The following is a 26,425-nucleotide window of genomic DNA, read 5'->3' on the forward strand; positions in this document are numbered from 1 at the left end:
AAAAGTAATTTAACCAGTGTAAACCTTTTAACAGGTTCATTATTGAAGTTAAAAATACATCACTTTTATTTTGGGGTATGTAAAATTAGACCGAGGCAGTGGCGCAGTAGGTAGTGCTGTCGCATTACAGCAATAAGGTCCTGGTTCGAACCTCGGCTCAGTTGGCGTTTCTTTGAGGAGTTTGCATGTTCTCCCTGCCTTCGCGTGGGTTTCCTCTGGGTGCTCCGGTTTACCCCACAGTCCAAAGACATGCGGTACAGGTGAATTGGGTGGGCTAAATTATCCATAGTGTGTGTGTGAATGTGTATGGATGTTTCCCAGAGATGGGTTGCGGCTGGAAGGGCATTCGCTGCGTAAAAACTTGCTGGATAAGTTGGCGGTTCATTCCGCTGTGGAGACCCCGGATTAATAAAGGGACTAAGAAAATGAGTGAAAAAATTAATGAATAAAAGTAGACCAGAGGTAAGATGGACCACCTCGGCTGGATCAGTTGGCATTTCTGTGTGGAGTTTGCATGTTCTCCCCGTGTTGGTGTGGGTTTTCTCCGGTTTCCCCTACAAGTTCAAACACATGTGGTATAGGTGAATTGGGTAAGCAAAATTGTCCTTAGTGTATATGTGTGAATGAGTATATGTGTTTCCCATGATGGAAGGGCATCCGCTGCGTAAAACATATGCTGGATAAGTTGGTGGTTCGTTCTGTTGTGGTAACCCCAGATTAATAAAGGGACTAAGCCAAAAGAGAATGAGTGCTGATGCAACGCTTTTCTTCCTGATGACACAAATCACTCAGGCGGACACAGAGAACTGCGTTCTGCGTTGTTTATTCTGTAACAGAAATATACATCCTCTGGCAACAGTATGCATTTAAACATGCATCACCTTTCTGTATTCAGCAACCATTTTCTGCTGTGTTGCCACATAAAGTCATTTTAACAAAACATTATTTATTTACAAAAGCTCAACATACCTGTAACAGAAATATACATCCTCTGGCAACAGTATGCATTTAAACATGCATCTAAAAAACCAAACAAATAGTAAGAAATCACCCCTGCACATATTAATTTCATCATTCCAGCTACACATAGCATGAGCAAATTAAACCATACAAAGTTTGTCACACACGGCAATCACATGACAGATTTGATCTAAAACATCACTTAATGTTCATATTGGGCTTGTATGTGTTATTAATATGTGTTAAAATACAAAATTTGTCACATTTAGGTGGAGCACATTTTACCTACCACCTTTCTGTATTCAGCAACCATTTTCTTCTGTAGGCGGGGCTTTGAAGGTGAAAGGTGAAAGAAACAATCAAACACTGTTGCCACAAGAGGTCTCTCAACAACCACAAAATAAACAAAATAACCCATTTTGGTGAAAGACAATTAAACATTATTTTAACCCTGTTACACTGAGCACTGTATGTCCAATAATGTTTAATCTGAACTGTGTACTACTCTTGATGGAAACAGATCTGTCTGCAATTGTTATAAAATGTGATTTTTTTTTTATTAAAAACTGATAATGAATGTTTGAGTGAAGGATAATCAGTGAATGACTAAAACTGAGTGTGTGAAAGAGAAAGTAATGAAGTGTTTGGGAAACCAAACAGAGTTAAATTAAAAGAAAATGACTAAATGAATTGATTAGCCCTATATTAGAATCTCTGATTTCATACATTCATCTTCTTTTCGGCCTAGTCCCTTTATTAATTTGGGGTTTCCACAGCAGAACAAACCGCCAACTTTTCCAGCACAAGTTTTACGCAGCAGATGCCCTGCCAGCCGCAACCCATCCCTGGTAAACATCCATACACACCCACTCACATTCATACACTACAGACAATTTAGCTTACCCAATTCACCTGTACTGCATGTCTTTGGACTGTGGGGGAAACCGGAGCAAGCAGAGGAAAGCCACACTAACTCAGGGAGAACATGCAAACTCCACACAGAAATGCCAACTGACCCAGCCATGGCTCAAACCAGCGACCTTCTTGTTGTGAGGCGACAGCACTACCTACTGCGCCACTGAGTCACCCCTCTTTGATTTTTATACATCTTCACATTCAAATAGGATGCAGAACCATGCCATCACATCCCTTACCACCCCATCACAATAAAAAATGTGACAGGGTGGTAGCATCCAAAAATGGCCGCAAATCACCTGTGGTCATGTTCCTCACCTAGCTTACATTAATTCAATCTAAATTTACTCCTCTTTAAAAATGTAAAATAAATAAATAAATAAGTTTACCCTATCTATTTTGCATGACGGGTGGTTGGGTTGAGCTTGACAGACCCTGTCTAACAAGAAAAAAACAAAAAATTACGTAAATGAATTTCCGTAATTCCCTGCTTTTAGTCTCGGAGGGTGCAGGGCCTGATGTCAATTCTGTTTTGTGATGTCATTTTAAGCAAAGCTGATTTACATTGTTCTTTCTCTGATGTTGTGAATTTTATTTTACTAATGGGTAAATGTCATGTTCATTGCTGTCAGTGGAAGAAGTGCAGACCCTCTTTTAGATCTTTTCTTTCTGAGGTAGAGAAAGTGGCTCAAAGCTTCAAATGCTTCAGAAATCAAAGTAAAATAACTGAAGCTCTCTGTACTTTATTTTCATAATATTTATTGTTAGAATGTTTTGTTTGTCCTTTGATGCAGATCTTTTGTACAGCTCCTTGCTCCTTGTTGCAGTTGTAACAATTTTTATTTATTTTAATAGTAAATATGCCTTGTGATGTTGATTGTTCCCTGTTTTGTGATGTTAAATTATTTCAAATAAAAAATAAAATAAAAAAACTTAGACTTAGTGGATTAAACAAGTTTTTCAAAATTGTGTTAAAATGTTTGGACGAAAAGTTTTGATAAACTTCAAATACTGAATGTCTGTGTATGTGAGAGAGATAGCAGATATGTTGTGTGAGATGGAAAACGAGGGAGAAATTTGTTATGTCCTGACTACAACAGTGAGTGGCAAAAAAGCTGAACAGAAGACTTTTATTTTGGCGTGGTGTGTGACGTCATAAGGCTGCGCCGCTTCCGCGCTGTGATTCAACTGGAGGAAGGTTTGTTTTAGAACTTTTACACAGATATAAACTACGGAACCCCGGAAGGGACGTAGTGGAGGAGAAAAAAATTGGCTGGGTGAAAAAAAAAATAATGGGTGAAAGAAAAAAATGGGTGGGAGGAAAATATATATTTCTAAGTTTTTGCGTTCTCTCGCAAAGTTTTGCGTTCCCTCGCAAAGATGTTTTGCGTTATCTCGCAAAGTTGTTTTGCGTTCCCTCGCAAAGATGTTTTGCGTTCTCTCGCAAAGTTGTTTTGCGTTCCCTCGCAAAGATGTTTTGCGTTCTCTCGCAAAACTGTTTCTCCACAAACACTTCCTGTTGACTTCACTCACGTAAACCCTCCCGTTTTTGCTGAAATTCTCCCATATTTTACCATTCTACCCCGCTTTCTTTACATTACTGTGCGCTGATTGTCGCCTTTCACTTTGCAACCTCTGAACCAGTGAATGCATGTTTAAGCGCTGACTGACAGACGCGCTTCGTACAATTAACTGATCCCAGATCAGCGTCTGTACGCGCCATTTAAAGGGACACTTCTGTTATCAAACAAGTGCGCAGCAAATGAATCTCATGTTTTGTTTAGTTTGATAACAGAGGTGTCTCTGTAAGAATGCACAGATCTATAATGAAAGCAGTCCATTACTTTAGAAACTGTTTGTGCTCATTTAAGAGAAAATAAGCTGTTTAAAATAAAACAAGCAGGACGGAGATGTTTCATATTATTCAGTGTATTTGTCTGTTTAAACATACACCCGCTCCTCTGTAAATGGCGTGTATACACGCTGATCTGGGATCAGTTTATTGTACGAATCGCGTCTGTCAGTCAGCGCTTATACATGCATTCACTGGTTCATAGGTAGCATACGCACAGTAATGTAAAGAAAGTGGGATAGAATGGTAAAATACGGGAGAATTTCGGCAAAAACGGGAGGGTTTACGTGAGTGCAGTGAACAGGAAGTGTTTGTGGAGAAACAGTTTTGCGAGAGAACGCAAAACATCTTTGCGAGGGAACGCAAAACAACTTTGCGAGGGAACGCAAAACATCTTTGCGAGGGAACGCAAAACATCTTTGCGAGAGAACGCAAAACATCTTTGCGAGAGAACGCAAAACATCTTTGCGAGGGAACGCAAAACATCTTTGCGAGAGAACGCAAAACATCTTTGCGAGGGAACGCAAAACTTTGCGAGAGAACGCAAAAAACTTAGAAATATATATTTTCCTCCCACCCATTTTTTTTCTTTCACCCATTATTTTTTTTTCACCCACCCATTTTTTTTCTCCCCTCTACGTCCCTTCCGGGGTTCCGTAATAAACCGATTGATTCAAGTTTCAGGTTTTTCTTCCGATATTATGTATCTGCTGTTCACTATTATTTTAATCCTTCGTTCAACGAAGTACTATTTTAATAACAGTAATCGAGGGCTATTGTTTGAACAACAGAAATGTGTGTATTAAGTGTTTAAATGAAGGTTTAATTTATTAAATAGCAAAATGTCATTCTATGCTAAGTATACATCACTATATATGAGAAATTGAGTACTAGTTTTTATCAGATTATTTGTTGCAATTGTTGCATAGAGGTAAAGTTGGTTTTATATTCACACATTCAGACTTTCACCTTAATAATATAATTTCTTTAAAGTATTATTTTCAAACTCTAAATAGCGAAATCATATTAGCACTCAGTGACTATCAAAGTATAACATTGTTCACAATCCAATAAACAGTGTTAATGTTGTTTTCAAGCCACACTTGCATGCTAATTCAGATTGAATATTCAAATTAACATGGTAAACAATATAGACACTTCTAAATGAACGAATGTGTGAATATAAAACCAACTTTACCTCTATCATACAAAGAAACTGTTGAAGCAAGTGTTGAAGAGAAGCTATTTTTTTTCTGTTCATTGTTTTGTTCATTTTAAACAGAATAAAGTGTCCAAACACAGAAAAACTGCTGAAGAGACTGATCTCCACACTGTTATAAAAATGGCGTTTATTAAAGAGGAGAGTGAAGATGTGAAGATTGATGAAACATTCACAGTCAAACAGGAAGATCTGCAGGAACAAACAGGTTGGTTTTCTTTCTCAAAGACCAACTCAGAATTTTAGGCCTTAAAAAGTCTTAAATTTACTGAAATATTGTGCTGTAGGTCTTAAATCTTTTTTAACAAGTCTTCATTTTCCTTAGTTCATGTTCTGCTACCCAATCTGGCCAAAAGCCACACAATCACCAACAATCCATCTCAATTAAACTTTCAAGTTTTTAATTAAAAAAATCACATTTTAACTACATTTATCATAATGGTAAGGACTACTGAGGATATCGACCTGGACATATTGTTGTGTGTAGATTTAGTTTATTATAGTTTTATTTCGTTTATTTTATAGAAATTTTATTTTGGGTAAAAAAGTGTCTGGATCCAAGTAGAGCTCTTTTGTTTTTACACAATATTTAAGATCTTTTGATCAGAAATATCTAAAATATTTTAATATCATTATTATTATTATTGATTTATTAAATTAATTAAATATTATATATAAAAATATTTTTTCATCTGAGACGTTTAAAATTTCATTCATAATGGTCTTAAAAATGTCTTTAAAAGTCTTAAATTTAACCTGGTGACACCTGTAGAAACCCTGATTTAAAGTATGTCAGAAAACGTGGATGACCCTAATTTTAAATATGCTGAATGAAATTAAAAAAATAATTAAAGTAATTAATTATTATAAAACATTGTACAGTTTTCTAAATTATACGATGTTGCTGTAGGGCAACGTGAAACAAAACAAACAAATGATTGTGGAACAATAACGTTTAGCATTGCACTGACTACAACTGGCCAACAAACTAGTCTACAAATGACTTTTGCTGATTAAGAAATAGATTACGGCATGCTGATGATACGCAAAGATTTAAGTGTAAAGTTCGTCAGTATTGACCATATTCTTCACGTATCAGCAGGCACCGCCATTGGAATCTTTTTGCTTTTTAAAGAGCCCATATTATGGTTTTTGAAAATGCCCTTCCATGTAGTGTGTAACACAGCTCTAGGTGAAGTTAAATATCCAGCTAAGGCTTAAATCTGTAAGTGTACAGTGTTTAAAACTGTTGATTCATCTCTAAAAGAGTCGACTCATAGTGCTTCAAATGAGTTGTCTTGATAACGAGTCATTAGGTGTTTCGCCATGACATGATAACGAAACCAAGTAGTTGCTCGCGCAAACCTGGGAGATTTGAAACCTGCTACTCCGCTCACTATCACAGAAAAAGCCACACACAAACACAAACCCGCTGGTCAAATGAAGTTGCAATGTGCAGATGGATATTATTGAGTCTCTACCCAAAGATGAAACCTGAGCATTAGCTCAGCCTTGAGCAGTTTGAGTGCTTCTGGAAACTACATGCTTACAAAGAAGACTTCATCGGCTGTTTGTAAAAGGAAGGATCAGTAAAGACTACTGATGGACTATGTCAGAACCTGGATCGGTTTCTTCCTCCATTTCTCAAGTGTAAGTACGTGCGATTAAAGTTGTTGCCTTGTTTACTCTAGCTTGCAAATGTATTTAGTTGTGATTTGTTACTTATAAACATGTGTACTGTATCAGGTTAACTTGCTATATTCTCATATCCCGTGTAAAGCCACGTTAAAAACGCGACGTGTCGATTTGTTTACGGACCTCCATGGAGGAGGGTAATGTGTGTGTGTGTGTGAGAGTCTGAAAAGAGCAGAGTGTGACAAGCTAGGAGATTTCCTTGCCATTTCTTGGAGTTTTTGGTCAATAAAATAGTTAGTCATCGCTATTTTCAAGTCCATTGTCTGTATTTACATTCACCCACTGGCAGCCAAAATCCACGCCTTACACTATGAAGCGTGTATGCACTGTGACTACTTTTATATTGTTGATTAGCTGCTGGGCATTTTACTCTGTCTCGCGCTGAAGGCAGTCAGTGTCGACCAATCGCAACAGACTGTCATCGGTCCAATCAGCGCAGATTAGGTGCGTTCGACTTCATGCAGCGCTGCGCAGATCGATCGAAATCTGTCTTAAAGCGGTGCATGCTGGTTAGAAATCTTGTCCGGATTGATGCTGCGCCGACGCCACGTGACTGTCACATGTGGCATCAAAGTACCGCAACAGCGCTCCGAGATCAGACGGCAGACTCAGACCGTGCAGCTTCTGAAGAGCGACTGCAGGAGCTTTGATGATGACACCGATATTACACGATTGGCCGAGTTCACCACATGACAACAAACACGTGTATTTCGGGTTTATAATTGGAGAACTATTTTATTAAGTAATTATAAAATGGTTTTATTATTATTATATAAATATATATTTTATTTCCTGTCTAGCAGTTTAAAGGCTACCTTCTCTTTCTGGGAAAATTCTACATAGCTCACTTATTTTACCTTTTGTTCTTTTCAACACAATCTTTTTGGATTAAAGTGCTTTTATGAAAATGCATTCATTATCCAAAATAATCTCATTTATTAAGACCTAATCAAAACACCTTGTTTTGCTTTTTACATTGGTTATTTTTATATCTATAAATGTACATATATGTAAACCCTTTTTTTAGCATATTCAAAAAAGAAGTATTAGCCTAAAGATTGATGTTTAACTCCTAGAATTTATGCTTATTGCTTTGTAATTAATAGACCTGTTCGTTTTGATGTTTATATTAACCTCTCATTTCCTCTTATTTCTCTCATGCATGTGTTCATGTCGAACGCACATATTAGCTTCGCACTAAGGAGGGTTTTGGGACCAAATCAATTCCTGGACGATTCATACGGGAGTCGCTGGGATAATTAGGTAAAAATAAATGCAGATTACAAGACCATGTAAGTGTTTTTTGACCTTGCATGCATATTAGACTGTTGTTGGAGACCCTTACAACCAAAATATGACCCTATTTCATGCATAATATGGGCTCTTTAACTGGCTGTATTTAACTTCCTACTGTCTGGGGATAAGATTGGCTGTCGCCTGTAGTGTCGCTGTCACCCCAGCAGGATCGCTCTTTATTCCTGGGCTTTTTATTTTCAAATGCGTCCATGAGTGCATGTTTCCAAAGTGGCATGCAAACTAAAGGTATGTTTGTTATGATTTTAAATAATTGTGCGCGATCTGTTTAGCAACTTAACATATTGTTATCTATTAAGGAAGGATAAGTGGTTGGGGTACAGACGGAGAGTCTGGAGCAACAAGTGTGATACTGCCGCTTTTATCTTGTTGCTTTTATTGATGCTGCTTTTAAAGTCCGTTTGAGTATGCTGCTTGGAGTTCGTTTTGATGCGTGCTTTCATCATATGATACCGGTTTAATGTGCAAACTTTAATATGAAGATTTTAACTACTGCGCTGTGAATTACTGACGCTATTTGCCTTCACATTGTGACCTTTACACACGGATTCAGTCAATTGTTTATCAATACGGGTATAGCAGCTGATACATTTGTGTGTGGGTGTGTGTGCGAGTTCATCTGTTTTTCATCTGTTCACCTCTAACTCCTCCCATTGTCATTGTTGTTTCTTGATGTGACTGTGCTGCTACTATTGGCGATTAGGCTTTTAAAAGAGATTTTTATGTTGGATAATTAAGGAAAATAAAGTTAAGTATTTTTTGGTATTCACGTCTCATGCCTTTTCCTTACACCAAGAACCTGTGGTAAATTACCTGTGATCAGGATGGCGTAGTCGGCTTCAGTGGACTACGATGGAGGAAAAACAGCCATAAATTTAACGAAAAGGGAGTAAATTTGCCCAGAGTGCTTTTTTTTTAAGCATTTTACCAGATTATGTCAAAATAACATGTCCCCAAATATCAGTCTGTTTGCTGAAACACAGAGAAAGTTTTGGCCAAATTAAGATTCAAAATCACCCCAGAATAGATGAAAATGACCCAACAGCACACAAGGGGAAAGGTGCACATTCCAGCCTTTATGCAGATGCTGTACAGGTATGTCTCATGTCTGTGAGGCAAATATGTAGAACTTTGTTCAGCTGTTACCCCAGAACTTTTTTTCTGATGCGTTTACCGGTCAGGCACAGAATGAACAAGTATTCCCTGTCTGCTTTACAAATTTTAGAAAAACATTTTGTTGTAATTATGAATATATACAATTAAAAATAGGCCATTTACAGCTTTCAAACATGTGTCTTATCCATATGACCAAAAGGACTGACAGTTTCAATTTACTAAAACTTCTTCAATGTTAAGCAGCTTTGACACAATTTACATTGTAAAAGCACAAGATAAATAAAGATGAATTTAATTAAATCTGCTTAAATGTGGACCAAACACAATATGATCTCATTTATTTTACATTTAATGTGCATCAAAATTACAGTGTGTAGCCAATATTTCCAGTGTCTTTTCACTTTTCAGCTTTTGATGAGAGTTTTAAGACTTAATGAAAACTAATTTATTTATTTCAGACCTAATTGAAGAGAAGGAGGGGAGTAAAGAGGAGGAACAGCATGTCAAAATTGAGGAAAAAACTCATTTACATACTAATGGTATTTTAAAAAGGAGAGACAATAATCCTTTCATCTGCACTCAGTGTGGAAAGTGTTTTGGAAGAAAAGACTATCTTAAAATTCACATGATGATCCACACTGGAGAGAAACCGTTCACATGCACTCAGTGTAGAAAGAGTTTCAGCTGCTCATCGCACCTTAATTACCACATGAGGACCCACACTGGAGAGAAACCATTCACATGCACTCAATGTGGGAAGAGTTTCGGCCGATCATCATCCCTAAATGAACACATGAGGATCCACACTGGAGAGAAACCATTCACATGCACTCAGTGTGGGAAGAGTTTTAGCCTATCATCAAACCTTATTAAACACATGAGGATCCACACTGGAGAGAAACCATTCACATGCTCTCAGTGTGGGAAGAGTTTCAGCCAATTATCACACCTTAATAAACACACGAGGATCCACACTAGAAAAACCATTCACTTGCACTCAGCGTGAGAAGAGTTTCAGCAAACCATCATCCCTTAATATACACATGAGGATCCACACTGGAGAGGACCATTCACATGCACTTAAGCCGTGGTCACACTGGACTTTTCTCCACATAGACTTCCATTCCTACGCACGCAAATGCAGGTTTGCAAAATCGGTTTGTGCGTCAAGTTTTGCAGTTCACTGCGTGGCAAACATAAAGCTTTTTAAACTCTGACCTGCGAAATCGCATCACTTGACTGTGCGAGACCAATTAAAGATCAAAACATGACCTCTCTGGACAGAAATGTAAAATATGGACCAATCGCTTACTTTTTTAAAATGTCTAATCATTTTGTTTAATTCCGCCCCTTTTTGCAACGCCATACAACAGAATTTTGCATGCTCAAACTCTAGTGTGACTGCAGCTTCGGCGTGGGAAGAGTTTCAGTTACTCATCAGACCTTAATAAACGCATGAAGACCCACACTGGAGAGAAACCATTCACATGGATGCACAGAGCATGCACAGGATGTTTCATGCCTGAATAATGTTTGAAAAGGCTAAGTGACGCTATACTGTTTTCCAACACTCCTACACTGCAGTAGGTCGGGTTGTAAATGTGTTGTGCTCTTGGCGTTTACTGTAAACAGTAATGGCGGCTGAAAGAACAGTTTCATAAACATCTGGCAAACAGCACCTCTGCGGCTTAAAATCTCTTTTCAAGTGATTGTACAGGTGCGGATACATCTGTACTCTACTCTCCAGTGTATTCATGTTGTTTTGGATTATGTTCTCTGTCTGACACCCTAAATGAGAAACATCACTGGGAAGACACCGCACATCAAAGAAGGTGGAGCTCCAGGACAGTTAGTTTGCAGTATATCAGGGCCTCAAGTTTAAAAAGCCCATTCAATTGTCCTGTGTTGCATATTTTATTAGTATCTTTACTTTTAGGTTCAAGATTCTTTCTAGTTTACTACATTTACTTTTTTTGAGTAGAATACAAACTTGATAAATATTTTCCGATTTAGGCAGAGTGATACGTATTAAGTTTTACAATATTACTACACTGTGATGATCCCAAGACTCCTGATTGGAGTATGTGGTAAATCCTGATTGGATGCCTGCATTACTCATCAATGGGTTTATAAAAGTTGTTGAGCTAGCTAATCCAGGACGCTGTGGCTACTCTGGAGTCCTCATGTCAAGACCTGCCATCTCATTGACTCTTTAACCTTATGGTTTTGTTTTGCATTTCTTATATCATGTAGTTAAAGTGTTGTTGTGATTATATCCTAAGTTCTGTATCTTCATTATTATCCCTAGACATTTGTTGATTGCTTTGATAGATTAGTCTATGAGTTACGTTTTATAATAAATAATTTGCATTCAGGCTAGTTTGTTATCTCATCTCTCTTTCATGTTGCGACTCGGACAAGCTTTCTCAGGAGGAATAGACCAGTGCGCGAGATGTCTCAGACTGAAGGCGTAATAATGAAATATATGCTCAGGAAGCCGCAACACTTTTTTATCAACTGGCTGTCATTATGTACTCCTATGCAACCAAGGGTGCTTATTGTTCCAGAGAATTTATTGACTAAATTATCAAACTGTTTTAAATATTGTAAAGAAATATTTACAGGGATATACTGAAGTAGAGAAGTAACTTTAGGAAGGCAATTCATTTTGATTATGATAGTTTGTTATTTTGAGTACCTCAGTGCACTGGTTCTTAATTCTGGAGCTTGTGCAAAATGAGTTGACAACAGTCCCAAATTAATTTTATCTTTTATTAATAGATATTAGAATCAAACCTGAGAAACCACAAAAGCAGAGATTTGGCTTATCGTTAACTGCTTAAGATCAATTTGCACCAGATCAGCAAGAGACAATGTTTGTTTGAGTTTCCTTCGCTGACTGGCCTCGACGAAACATGGTGTTCCTGATAGGTTGGTGACTCGGCTTCAGTGATGTCTTTGGGATTCACTCGTTTGTGACTGGAAGTTGTCCTGGGTTACCGGGGTGACAGACTCTGCTGAAAGTCGGTTTGCAGAAGTTTTTTTGCAGTTTTAATGGTTCCAAAACTTTAGGAGGTTGCAAGGAAGGTTCTTTGCGACCCGATTGGATGGCGGTGCAGTGTCAGAGAGCAAGGCGAGAGGGGCAGAGAGCAGCAATGAGAATGAGCGAGCTAATGCAAAAAGCAAAGTTTTACTGTTGCAGTAGGTTTTTAAGTGATCTATCTTCCAATGAGTAGTTGCCATGGAGGGCGGGCCCACGTCCTGTACCATTACAGGTAGCAGGTAGTAATCGGCCTGAGCTCGGCTCCGACTGGGCATCGGCGAGTGTTATCCGGGCTGAGTCTGGCCCGCAGCCCGCTCTCGCACATGCGTTTGGGATGTGGCTGTTAAGCACTGGCCTGACTCTGGTCAACCACATCTGGCCTGAGTCTGTCTGTAGAGTCCGGGCCGCTTCTGGCAAGGATTCGGCAAGGACTCGGCTTGTTCAACTGATGACAACTGATTCAATTCTTATTTTATCTAGTAACTTGTTAGTTTAATGATAATTTGAGAAAATATCCACGGTATGACAGGAACAAAACAATAAGAATATTATATTTATCTTTAGTATTTATGGTCAAAACAATATTATTTATAAGTTAATGAAACCTATTATCTAGGGAAAACAGTGTATAATGCGCTTATTTTCGTGATAGGACGCTCCTGTGCCGATTGTTTTTTTTTTAAAGAAGTTCAGTTCTATAAGAAATATATGGGTTAGTAAAAACTCCTGATCCAAACTCTAATCCAGGTGGTGGCGGTAGAGCTCCAAAAAGCAGGTAGCCAACCCCCAAGAAGATCACAAGAAGAAAAATAAGTTTCGTTGTTCAAAACACTGCATTCCGGTCAGAAAGGTAAGGTTTTCACTGCTTGTGTCTTGTATACTATGCAAATTTATTGCTTAAAACATTTTTCACAGTGTTAGGTTGTAACAGTGTGTAGTATATTAAAACAATTTGATACGAAATGCAACATGTTGTAAATAGGCTTGCCACGATAGACGGTGTTGACGGTGATACCGGTGTTAAGACGCAACACCGGTTACATCTCTTTTCCACCGTGACACCGTCCCCACTTTTTTTTTTTTTTTAAGTATTCTTTTTTTTTTTTATTAAACATTTATTTTAAATAAATGGAAAACATAATTATAAATAATTGACTTAAAACGAGAGCATGCTCTATAATTAAAATCTATACATTGCTACAGTGCGTCATATATATTTACCACGTGAGGAGAAAAGAGGAGTCGAATTTACAGAAAGAGGATGGCGGATGATTTATTGTCAAAACGCAATGCAAAAGCGCCTGTTTGGCAATATTTTGGGTTCAAACCAAATGCATAAGAGAACCTGAAGTCGTTAATGAGGCAATCTGCAAACTTTGCCTGACAAAGGTGGCAGTATCTGGAAACATAGGCCTAACTAATGTATACACGCACCTTCATGTTTAACTATGGGTGGGTCGCGGATAGATCAATGGCCATGAATACGCAACGCATACTCTCATTTTTAAAAAAAATTACTCGACCTTCATCTCACAATGTCTAATAATAAAAATCTTTTTTTTTGTTATTAAAACGAGTGATTTAGCAATGCCGCGCCATTGACAATCCAACTGCAGAGAAACATCGTGGCAACGTGAGCACTTTTTCCGAAGTTCAGCTGTTCTTTCTTCCACTTGTTTATGTGTTTAATGTCAAAAAAATCCATAATGAATAGGCAGACAAGAGCGCATCTTTTATAACTGAGGACGCTCTCTTCAAAAACCGAAAGTTGCTTCTTCTGTCTGGCAATATTTCGGCTTTTAATAGCCTATATGAAAAGTTTATTTAGATGAGCCAATATTAAAAATTGCAATAAAGTAACTGAGACGTGCGGCCACACATCGAATCTGAGGACTGATTTCTCTCTCTCTCTCTCTCTCTCTCTCTCTCTCTCTCTCTCATTCAGACATCGAGCCGCAACACAAGTTAAGTTGCAAAACTTAGGCAGGTGCAGAATTCATAGGCAATGTCTTTGAGCCAAAAAAAAAAGTCTATTGGTAGGATATATGTAAAAACGCAATTGGAGCCAAAGATATGAGTTGTGTAGCCTATAAATTATAGGCCTATTAATTCTAATAAAATGAAAAACTAAAATTAACAATTCATTGCATTTTTCGTTTGATAAAAATATACGTAAACGAAAAAAAATCAAAGGGTGGCTAATATGTATTAATGTGTTTTATTATTAATGAAAATATGCTTTGCCTATTTAATTAACGGCTATATACGCCGTCAATAGACAAGCCATTCAAAACATATTATTTTACTGTGTACTGGGTTACAATGTATATTTTACAATTAAAAACTAAACGTAGCATGTCTCGCTGTCATTTAAAACATGTAATTCATAACACACCAGAGCTGTGGACCTGTAGTGTGTAAACCAGTCTGATCTCACGGGGCGGTTGGTCAATAGTCTTACTGCGCACTGAACTCCAATCCGAGGGACTCAAAAGTTACTCGATATAGACAACATTAACTTGAAAGATTTAAAAAATAAAAGTTTTTTTTTAAAGGAACAACGCGCAAATCTGCAACAAATAAAATAAAAATAAAACGTCTTGCCAGTGCTGTGTTTTCCGCCCGTGACAGTGTGAGACGCCCTTATATGCTGCGCCTGTAACTGCCGCTTGTAAGAGAGATCAAAGCTGTATCGATTTAACCAAAAAGCAAGATCATATAGTTATAAATATTCCATAACAATACTTATCGAAATATTTATACATTTACATGTTGTTTATTGAGATTGTGTGATCTGTATAGGTTGTCTGATCTTTCCAGAAGCTGTAAACTGACACATGCGGTGATGTTTAGCTCTGACGAGGCGCTTTTATTTAGCCTGTAGTCTTTAGATTTTTTACATAATGTTCCAATTGTTAACATTTTTTATATAGTTCATATATAAAATGAGTGCTCGCTTGTTTAGTTGTGATCATTATGCAAGGATCATATTTCATATTCGGTTTATTCTTCAATAGCCTATAGATTTGTTAATAATGTATTTTATAAACGGATTGTTCATAAGGACTAAGCTGTTAATAGACTATATAACATAGACGTTTATGGTTGTTATTTGTATGGTTCCAACTTCCACAGCCTGTAGCATTGTTGTGTTTTATTCGTTATGTTAATAAAAGTTATGTTTTGTTTAATAACAGGGATTTTTTTTGTAGTTTCCTTTTCGTCCATTCAAACAATTGACGCCGAATTGGCAATTCCCGCAAAACTGAAAGTGAAAGTATTATACGCACGCATTTATAAGCTATTTAAAAGCAGAAAAATAGAGGAAATGAAGAAACGCGCACTCCCACGCTGATACCGGTATTACCAGTGTTGTCACATGTCGATTAACCGGTGGGGAAATTTCCTCACCGTTACAACCCTAGTTGTAAAGAAACACGGCTAAAGCTAATTGCTATACAAACGTGTAAAAAGTGCCTGTTCCTTTGTTAGGTTGAAACAGTGTTTAGTAACTGAAAACTATTTAAATTATTTTAAAGAAACATGACTGAAAAGAATTGGTGTGTATGCTAGTTTCTGTAGATTATTCTGTTAACACTAACATGGCAAATTATGTGCTTTTAACTTCTGAGTTAACTAAACATTATAAAGTAGCGCTAGTGTTGAAAAAAATAAATTTACAGGCGTGCACTTATCCAACAGTAATAATTCTGTGAATCGTTTTGGATTCATACAATATTATTGTTCAACTTGTTTATGCAGTGCATCACGAAAAGTGATTGAAACTCGACACTGTTTACTATTCTCTTTAAATTATCTAAGAGAAATATATTAGTACGTGCTTTAATTCATATGTGTTAGCCTATGTGAATCAATTATATCTTATGTTCAAACTGTAATTTGCGCATGTAAAACTGAAAGCAGATTTCGATGGTTTTTTTTGTTATTGACACTTATAAATTCTGATTTGAATGAATAGGTAACAATATTTTTTTCGGTTAAGTCTTATTCTTGTTTAACAAAGGTTTGTGAGGTTATTTTGCAGCACATCACAGAGACAAAAGATGCCAATGGCACGCTCTTATGAACATGTGAATAGGCATGTTATAGTTGGGTGCTTAAAGTCCGTTAAAAACTGTAAACTGCGGATACATTTTCAACGTACGTGAGCTTTTCAGACTTTACTAATTGCTTCACAAACGGCAGAAATGGTTTATTGTTATTAGCTATCATCATCTTAAAACATTTTCCACAATGGTAGGTTAACAGTGTTTAGTAACTTACAACTATCTGATCCAAAAGGTTTCTTATTTTAAAGAAATATGACCTATTGACTTAATCTGCTTTCCTATTGGTTTCATAAACTGGTTTGTTCATTGTCACAAAGGGCCTGTTTCAGAAAGGAAGTTAAGTGAAAACTCACTAAATGTATTTTAACCCTGAAATAAGAGAAACTGGGTTTTCCGTTTCAAAATGGCAGGTTTGTTAAACTCGAGAAAGCAGGGTAAGTCAAGCCTGTTTCTGAAAGAAAGGTAACTTTAACTCAGAGTCAGTTACTGTGGTCACTTACTCTGTGAATCTAACCTGGTCCGGAGCAGGTTTATTCTCTAAACTCTGAGTTTCTGTCGGTCTCCTCCCCTTTTTTAAAGACGGAGCGGTATTTCTCGTCTTACGCCTGTTTCACACCGCAAGCGTCAGCGGCGCATAAGCAGAGCGTGAGCAGTGCGTGTGTTTTCGTCGTCCATGTTAACAGATTAGAGCTTTCATACCGCACGCAGCAGCAGTGCGTCAGAGCGAGGCGTGAGCATCGCCGAAGCAGCAGTGCAGCGATAGTTTCGGCGCTGGGTCTATTTTTTGACACGCTGCTCACGCTCAATTAAAGTGACAGTGCATTGATAATGACCAAAACACATTGAATGACAGTAAAAAGCAATTTTACCCAATAAATGCGTTAATAATGTCAAATGGTTTATATATAGTCAATCAAATGAACTTAAACGATTAAAAACGGCAACAAACATTTATTTAGGCCCGAACTACAAAACCAAATGTAAAACAAATTTAGTATCAATTTTGCTTAAGTTGCGGGGAAATAGAATATTTACGGGATTTGTAGTCCATAGCGAAGTGTATTGTGGGTAGTGTAGTTCGACACACATGCTGGATTATGTGAGCTCGCTTTGTTCTGTGCAGCTGAGCAGAAGAAAGTTTTAATCGGCTTTGTTTTATGTTCACTCGAGTTATTCCTACCGGGAACTGTTTGCACTGTGAATCTGACAACACGAAAATAAGTAAAAGAATGGCATGCATTGGTTACTGTTGTTCGTCTCATCATCTGCACGAACATGAATTAACGAGCTGTTATTCTGCCGCTGGACATCACTGAAGCGGAGAAAGTAACACTAGTTTGATCATGTATAAATATCATTATAACTATATTGTATAAATATGATTATAACTAGGTCTACAGCAACCTGATAATCAAAAAAAACAAATGACATAATATCACAGGCGATTGTCTTCTGACTGTAGACACTTCTCATATAAGTTAGCTTGAGAAGCATACAGTACTATTTGATCTATAAAATGTGTAAAATAATGCAGGTTAAAGAAACAGCATAGGATGAAGTTGTCGTGAGTCTTGGTGCAGATGAAAAGTTTAAAAAGTGTATTTGTAAATAGAGAGACATGTGTAACTAGATAGAATAGACAGAGATAGGTTGATCTCTGCAGCAGCTGCCGAAGAGCTGCACGCTGCAGACGCAGCTGGTGTGAAAGGCAAACGCCTGCGTGCTGCTACTGCTCGACATACGCGCCGCTGACGCTTGCGGTGTGAAACAGGCGTTAGCCTTACGTCTCCGCACACCTATTTTAGAGCTCATTTTGGAGATGTGCATTAAAACGATTGATGGAAACGTCATGATTCACATAACTTTTGAAAATGCGCATAATAAAACATGTGCATAACTGAGTAGGTTAAACTTTTATTTGATAAGAAAAGATGCGCATGAACTACGAAGTGCAATTAACAAATTACAGTATGTGCATTAAAAAATTGTTTGTTAGAGATGATTATGAAAATGTGTGTGAATGGACAAACCAGCAGACTGAGGACACTGCAGAACATCTTAAATGTTGTTTTGGTCATTCTAAAATGCCTTAACTGTTTCAGTATTATTGTATGTTAATAATTACCTCAGCGTCTGGAGCGTGTCAAGATCTCCGCGTCTCATGGCTTTCAACGTCCCCACGTGTTTATTGTGTGTCAGCATTGTCTTCTGAGGTGCAAGTACATTTATTAAATAAAAAATTATTGCCGCAGCTTCTTCTACCGCAGTAAATTCTGTTTTTACTGTTGATATTTGGCGCAAGTTAATCAGGAAGTGACGATTGTGTTCTCTTGACTTGTTGGATGAAAACGCTGCTTTATTCGCATCTTTTAGGCGTTATTCCAGTTTTGCACAAATTTATGTAATATATTTGGATGGAAACTTAGATATTGCCTACATTTTTGTCACACACAGAACAAAGTCACGTACGAGAATGGCTTGTTCTTTTTTCATAAAGAATTAGCTTAACCTTCGACATGTACTGTTACTAGATTAATAGGATTACTTTTCTTTCTAAAAAGTATTTTTAGCACTGCTTACCTTCTAAATGTTATCAACCTCTATCACTTGATCAATAAAAAGGCAGACACACAAGTGCACTGTTAAATCTATTAAAACTGATAAACGTGTATAAAAGTTTAGAAACATTTTATAAACGTCACACATTACATTACTCATTTTATTATACTTAAATATTTAAATACTTTAAATTAAAAATTATGCTTTAACTTGAGCAGCTGTTTTCCCAGGCTAACTGTCTCTGTTTCACTGATGGTTGCTTCTTTTTAAATATATACATTCATATTTGCTATAATTTTGCATGAGCGGATCAAGTTCAGCTGGAGAAAGAAATGGTGATCTCTTTTTTTAAGATGTTGTCATTGTCACTCGTAATATCTGCGCTCCATTGATAATGTCTTTTTATAGTCACAGTGTGCGCGCTCAACTCTGAGTTGGTCTATTCAAAGATGATTGATCTAACTATTCTGATCAGCTATTCTGAAACCAAAAAGTTTTTAATCTCTCTGTAAATCAACTCAGAGTTCAAGTTTAAACTCCGAGTTGTTTGAAACTCCTTAATGAAACAGGCCCCAGGTAAGGAAGTGAATGCCAATTGTATTTGTTTTGTTTTAGTTCAGAATAGAATTCTTTTTATGCTTCTAGCGAGGTAAGGGGTTTGCTTATGAGTTAGAATTGTTTTGTTATATTAATTTCTTTGATTTGGCTTCACTAGCCTCCCCTTACTCTTAAGTTGACCTAATTTTGTTTGATACTTTATTTAATTTATTACTTTATTATTGTAAATATTTTTTTCTTATTGTATACATATTTGGGTATTATTCTGATTTCACTTTTTTGTACATTAAATGACTTTTGTTGGCAGTTTTACTGTTTGTGTCTTTTACTTTCACCCATCATCTTGTAACAGTACCACACCTTTTAAATGTTATTACTTTTACCCTAGACTAACATCAAAGAGGTAGTAACACAAATGAAGGATTTGAAAAGCTTACAGCACCTGGTATTGCCAGGCGGTCTCCCATCCAAGTACTAACCAGGCCGACCCTGCTTTACTTCCGAGTTCAGATGAGATCGGGCATTTCCAGGGTGGTATGGCCGTAAGCAAGAGAGTCTGTAAAGAGTTGGCTATTTAAAACAGGCGCAGCACCAGGGACCGAGCGCAGCTCAGCTGGCATCGACTCAGCACCGACAGAAACAATGCCCTTGAAGGCAAGAAAAAATAATGGCAGCAAAGCTGTGACACGGGGAAGTGTATCAGCTGCCAAATGAAAGACTTCGAAAAGCTTACAGCACCTGGTATTTCCAGGCGGTCTCCCATCCAAGTGTAACAGGTGTACTATATTTATTTATTATTGGACCAGACAATAAAACCAGAAGATTACAAGGTAAGTAAAAGGAGGTGGGGGTGAAACTGAGCAATAACCAAAGACAAACTGAATGTTTTAAATACAAAAATAATTTTACTTTAGATTATATGAATTTTTTCCTTTTCTTATTTTTCTTAGTAAACAATACTTACATCAGTAACATAACTATTTATACACAACCCCAGGGTGCACCCACTTTACAATTATTTTAAATCAAACACAAACCACAATAAATGAATTCAAGTGAAAACAAAAGAATCCATAAAACAACACAAATAAATCAGTGTCGTTGTTCACTCTGAAATTGGTGAAATGAGTTCAATTCAGATAAAGTTCTGTTTTTTCCCTCTAAGAAAATCAGTCCTTAGAGCTGTATTTAAAAATTGCAGTCCAATAAAGGAATTAACATTTTGACAAATTCTTGCTTTATCCGGTGAAATGAGGATAAATTGAAATATGTGTACTTCACAATTTTCCAGGTCGACGTAGGAGGCTCGCCATCAATACAAGGAATCCAGTGAAACTGGAAAAATGTCCTCAGAAAAAAACCTGGCCTGATCACAGACCAGAATATATAAATAAGTTTAATATGTTCAAAATAATTTCAAAAAATATACAAAATATACAACACATAGAACAAATAAAACACATATACACACACATGTATACCATAAAATGAGCTAATATAATGGAATACCTGTCAAATTCGCGATGTCTATATCACTCTATGGTCTTCTCACACACACGCGATTGCAAAATGGCGTCAGCGCACTGTAAACGCAATGCAACATGCAGTCTGACTTCAACACACTCTTAAATACACTAACACTTTTGCAGGTACAACTTGATTTAGTACAACTACAATCACTTTTAAACTGTTTGGGAATCATAACATACTGTATTTTAATCTTTTTGTTCAAGTTTGCTCCTCTATTATTTTGCCAACCGGTCTCGTCTCTGCTCTCTCTCTGTGGCAAGCTGGAAGGGGCGGAGCTAACAACCCGCTCTTACGATTGGTTGTTACTTTACCTCAAACTACATTTGTATACATGAATTTTATTTTGTTTATCATATTTATAAAGACTTGTAGATATAATAATAATATGATTATACTTTAACTATTTCACTAGGGTTACATATGTTTCTGCAACTATTGTCGGTAAGATGACTTTCAGTTTTGCCATATGAACGACAGAGCATAAGAACGACAAGAATGGGATTCGATGGACTCGGGCACCTCGTTATGTATGTACTCACTTTCCGGATATGGGCTGGACTATAGGATTTCTGTATGTATTTGCTGCTATTTTCGGTAAAGATGATTTTAAATTTTGCAACAACATCCTTCAAAACGACAAGAGCGTGCGAGTAAAACACCTTCCACGGAAGCACCAGGCTCTTTCAAATGCCAAAGCATTTGAACAACAAGGATGGGATTTGATGGAACCTTCCACCTCGTCATGTATGTACTTACTTTCCTGATATGGGCTGGAATATAGGATTTCTGTATGTATTTGCTGCTATTTTCGGTAAAGATGACGTTAAATTTTCAAAAACATCCTTCAAAACGATAAGAGTCTGCGAGTAAAACAACTTCCACGGAAGCACCGACCTCTTTCAAACGCCAGAGCATTTGAACGACAAGGATGGGATTCGATGGACTCTTCCACCTCGTCATGTATGTACTCACTTTCATGATGGGGGCTGGACTATGGCATATGTTTGTATTTGCAGCTATTTCCGATAAAGTTGACATAAAATTTAGCAACAACATCCTTTAAAACGCTGTAAGAGTGAGAGAATTTCTACAGAAACACCATGATCTCTCAAATGCCAGAACATATGAGCGACAAGGATGGGATTCAAACCCACGCATGCAGAGCACAATGGATTAGCAGTCCATCGCCTTAACCACTCGGCCACCTCGTCACAGACTATCCTTCTTCTATGGGGGAGGCCGGACTGTGGCACATATTTGTATATGTATGTTTCTGCAACTATTTTCGGTAAGATGACTTTCAATTTTGCCGTATGATCGACAGAGCAAATGAACGTAAAAATGGGATTCGATGGACTCGGCCACCCCGTCATATATGTACTCACTTTCCTGTTGGGGGCTGGACTACGACATTTCTGTATATATTGGCTGCTATTTTCGGTAAAGATGACGTTACATTTTGCAACAACATCCTTCAAAACGATAAGAGCGTGCGAGTAAAACACCTTCCACAGAAGCACCGGCCTCTTTCAAACGCCAGAGCTTTTGAACGACAAGGATGGGATTCGATGGACTCTTCCACCTAGTCATGTATGTACTCAATTTCATGATGGGAGCTGGACTATGGCATATATGTTTGTATTTTCAGCTATTTTCGATAAAGATGACATCAAATTTTGCAACAACATCCTTTAAAACGCTAAAATAATGAGAATAAACGAAATTCTACAGAAACACCATGATCTCTCGAATGCCGAATCAAATGAGCGACGAGGATGGGTTTCAAACCCACTCATGCTGTGCATATTGGACTAGCAGTCCATCACGTTAACCACACGGCCAACACGTCATGTATTTTCCTTTTTCTCTAGTGGAGGCCGGACTTTGGCACATAATTGTATATGTATGTTTCAGCAACTATTTTTGGCAAGATGACTTTCAGTTTTGCCGTATGAACGAAAGATCAAATGAACGACAAAAATGGGATTCGATGGACTCGGCCACCCCGTCATGTATGTACTTACTTTCCTGTTGGGGGCTGGACTATAGCATTTCTGTATGTATTTGCTGCTATTTTCGGTAAAGATGACGTTAAATTTTGCAACAACATCCTTCAAAACGATAAGAGCGTGCGAGTAAAACACCTTCCACGGAAGCACCAGGCTCTTTCAAATGCCAAAGTATTTGAACAACAAGGATGGGATTTGATGGACCCTTCCACCTCGTCATGTATGTACTCACTTTCATGATGGGGGCTGGACTATGGCATATGTTTGTATTTGCAGCTATTTCCGATAAAGTTGACATAAAATTTTGCAACAACATCCTTCAAAACGCTGTAAGAGTGAGAGAATTTCTACAGAAACACCATGATCTCTCAAATACCAGAGCATATGAGCGACGAGGATGGGATTCGTACCCACGCGTGCAGAGCACAATGGATTAGCAGTCCATCGCCTCAACCACTCGGCCACCTCGTCACATACTATCCTTCTTCTATGGGGGAGGCCGGACTGTGGCACATATTTGTATATGTATGTTTCTGCAACTATTTTCAGTAAGATGACTTTCAATTTTGCCGTATGAACGACAGAGCAAATGAACGTAAAAATGGGATTCGATGGACTCGGCCACCCCGTCATATATGTACTCACTTTCATGATGGGGGCTGGAAAAGGCATATATGTTTGTATTTTCAGCTATTTTCGATAAAGATGACATCAAATTTTGCAACAACATCTTTTAAAACGCTAAAATAATGAGAATAAACGAAATTCTACAGAAACACCATGATCTCTCGAATGCCGAATCAAATGAGCGACGAGGATGGGTTTCAAACCCACTCATGCAGTGCGTAATGGACTAGCAGTCCATCGCGTTAACCACATGGTCAACACGTCATGTATTTTCCTTTTTCTCTAGTGGAGGCCGGACTTTGGCACATAATTGTATATGTATGTTTCAGCAACTATTTTTGGTAAGATGACTTTCAGTTTTGCCGTATGAACGAAAGATCAAATGAACGACAAAAATGGGATTCGATGGACTCGGCCACCCCGTCATGTATGTACTCACTTTCCTGTTGGGGGCTGGACTATAGCATTTCTGTATGTATTTGCTGCTATTTTCGGTAAAGATGACGTTAAATTTTGCAACAACATCCTTCAAAACGATAAGAGCGTGCGAGTAAAACACCTTCCACGGAAGCACCGGCCTCTTTCAAACGCCAGAGCATTTGAACGACAAGGATGAGATTCGATGGACTTTTCCACCTCGTCATGTATGTACTCACTTTCATGATGGGGGCTGGACTATGGCATATGTTTGAAATTGCAGCTATTTTCGATAAAGTTGACATAAAATTTTGCAACAACATCCTTCAAAACGCTAAAAGAGTGAGAGAACTTCTACAGAAACACCATGATCTCTCAAATACCAGAACATATAAGCGACGAGGATGGGATTCGAACCCACGCGTGCAGAGCACAATGGATTAGCAGTCCATCACCTTAACCACTCGGCCACCTCGTCACGTATTTTTCTTTTTCTCTGGTAGAGGCTGGACTGTGGCACATATGTGTATATGTATGGTTCTGCAACTATTTTTGGCAAGATGACTTTCAATTTTGCCGTATGATCGACAGAGCAAATGAACGACAAAAATGGGATTCGATGGACTCGGCCACCCCGTCATGTATGTACTCACTTTCCTATTGGGGGCTGGACTACGGCATTTCTGTATATATTGGCTGCTATTTTCGGTAAAGATGACGTTAAATTTTGCAACAACATCCTTCAAAACGATAAGAGCGTGCGAGTAAAACACCTTCCATGGAAGCACCAACCTCTTTCAAACGCCAGAGCATTCGAACGACAAGGATGGGATTCGATGGACCCTTCCACCTCGTCATGTATGTATTCACTTTCATGATGGGGGCTGGAATATGACATTTCTGTATGTATTTGCTGCTATTTTCGGTAAAGATGACGTTAAATTTTGCAACAACATCCTTCAAAACGATAAGAGCGTGCGAGTAAAACACCTTCCACGGAAGCACCGGCCTCTTTCAAACGCCAGAGCATTTGAACGACAAGGATGGGATTCGATGGACTTTTCCACCTCATCATGTATGTACTCACTTTCATGATGGGGGCTGGACTATGGCATATGTTTGTATTTGCAGTTATTTTCGATAAGGTTGACATAAAATTTTGCAACAACATCCTTCAAAACGATAAAAGAGTGAGAGAACTTCTACAGAAACATCATGATCTCTCGAATGCCAGAACATATGAGCGACGAGGATGGGATTCGAACCCACGCGTGCAGAGCACAATGGATTAGCAGTCCATCACCTTAACCACTCGGCCACCTCGTCACGTCCTTTCCTTCTTCTCTTTGGAGGCCGGACTGTGGCACATATTTGTTAATGTATGTTTCTGCAACTATTTTCGGTAAGATGACTTTCAGTTTTGCTGTATGATCGACAGAGCAAATGAACGACAAAAATAGGATTCGATGGAATCGGCCACCCCGTCATGTATGTACTCACTTTCCTGTTAGGGGCTGGACTACGGCATTTCTGTATGTATTTGCTGCTATTTTCGGTAAAGATGACGTTAAATTTTCAACAACATCCTTCAAAACGATAAGAGCGTGCGAGTAAAACACCTTCCACAGAAGCACCGGCCTCTTTCAAACGCCAGAGCTTTTGAACGCCAAGGATGGGATTCGATGGACTCTTCCACCTCGTCATGTATGTACTCAATTTCATGATGGGGGCTGGACTATGGCATATATGTTTGTATTTGCAGCTCTTTTTTTATAAAGATGACATAAAATTTTGCAACAACATCCTTCAAACCGCTAAGAGAGTGATAGTAAAACAACTTCTACAGAAACACCATTCTATCAAATGCCAGAACATGTTAGCAACGAGTATGGGATTCAGACACACGTGTGCAAAGCACAATGGACTAGCAGTCCATCGCCTTAACCACTCTGCCAACTCATCTCGTATACACCTTTTTCTCTGGTGGAGGCCGGACTGTGGCACATATTTGTAAATGTATGTTTGTGCAACTATTTTCGGTAAGATGACTTTCAGTTTTGATTCGATGGACTTGGCCACTTCATAATAAAATTTTGCAACAACATCCTTCAAAACGCTAAGAGAGTGAGAGTAAAACAAGTTCCACAGAAGCACCAGGCTCTCTCGAATGCCATGACATATTAGCGACGAGGATGGGATTTAAAGAGCACAATGGATTAGCAATGCCAGCTGCTGAAGGATTGTCCATCAATATTTCACAAATGTTGAAGATGAGAGCCAATTGGAGCGATTCGGTCCAACATTGTAGCCAATCACGTTGCAGCATCTCAACATTTGCAGCCAATCACGGACCGTAATTCTCAACATTTTCAACATTTGACCAATCAGAGTCATGGCAATGGTAAAGCTGGGGAAGGAACCGTTCCAAGATTCACCGCTAGGTGTGCAGTCAAACAGGTTAGTCAGATGTCAATCAATTTTCCGAACTGAGCCGAAGGTACACGAAGGAATAACAGGGTCATCTGGAGGCGGGTCAGAGGT

The 26,425-nt window shown here is 38.1% G+C and overlaps 2 protein-coding genes and 3 non-coding genes across 5 annotated transcripts in view; 1 reads left to right on the top strand and 4 right to left on the bottom strand.

The window, feature by feature from the left end:
- LOC137490965 (protein NLRC3) overlaps positions 1-26,425 on the bottom strand; it is a 766,684-nt gene that overhangs the window by 171,725 nt on the left and 568,534 nt on the right. The gene's annotated exons all lie outside the window — the stretch shown is intronic.
- On the top strand, positions 3,018-11,450 carry LOC137489629 (uncharacterized). The gene is made up of 3 exons (XM_087249564.2): positions 3,018-3,073; positions 5,010-5,154; positions 9,530-11,450. Exons 2-3 carry the CDS (start codon positions 5,070-5,072, stop codon positions 10,075-10,077), a joined length of 633 nt encoding a protein of 210 aa, XP_087105690.1. The 5' UTR covers positions 3,018-3,073; positions 5,010-5,069; the 3' UTR covers positions 10,078-11,450.
- On the bottom strand, positions 19,732-19,849 carry LOC137489673 (5S ribosomal RNA). The gene has a single exon (XR_015489649.1). It is a non-coding gene; the product is annotated as a 5S ribosomal RNA (ribosomal RNA).
- Positions 24,281-24,362, bottom strand: trnas-gcu (transfer RNA serine (anticodon GCU)). Its single transcript has one exon. It is a non-coding gene; the product is annotated as a tRNA-Ser (tRNA).
- trnas-gcu (transfer RNA serine (anticodon GCU)) lies at positions 25,129-25,210 on the bottom strand. The gene has a single exon. It is a non-coding gene; the product is annotated as a tRNA-Ser (tRNA).

Source organism: Danio rerio, chromosome 4 (assembly GCF_052040795.2).
Source record: "Danio rerio strain M-AB ecotype USA chromosome 4, GRCz13ab, whole genome shotgun sequence".
Lineage (NCBI taxonomy): Eukaryota > Metazoa > Chordata > Actinopteri > Cypriniformes > Danionidae > Danio > Danio rerio.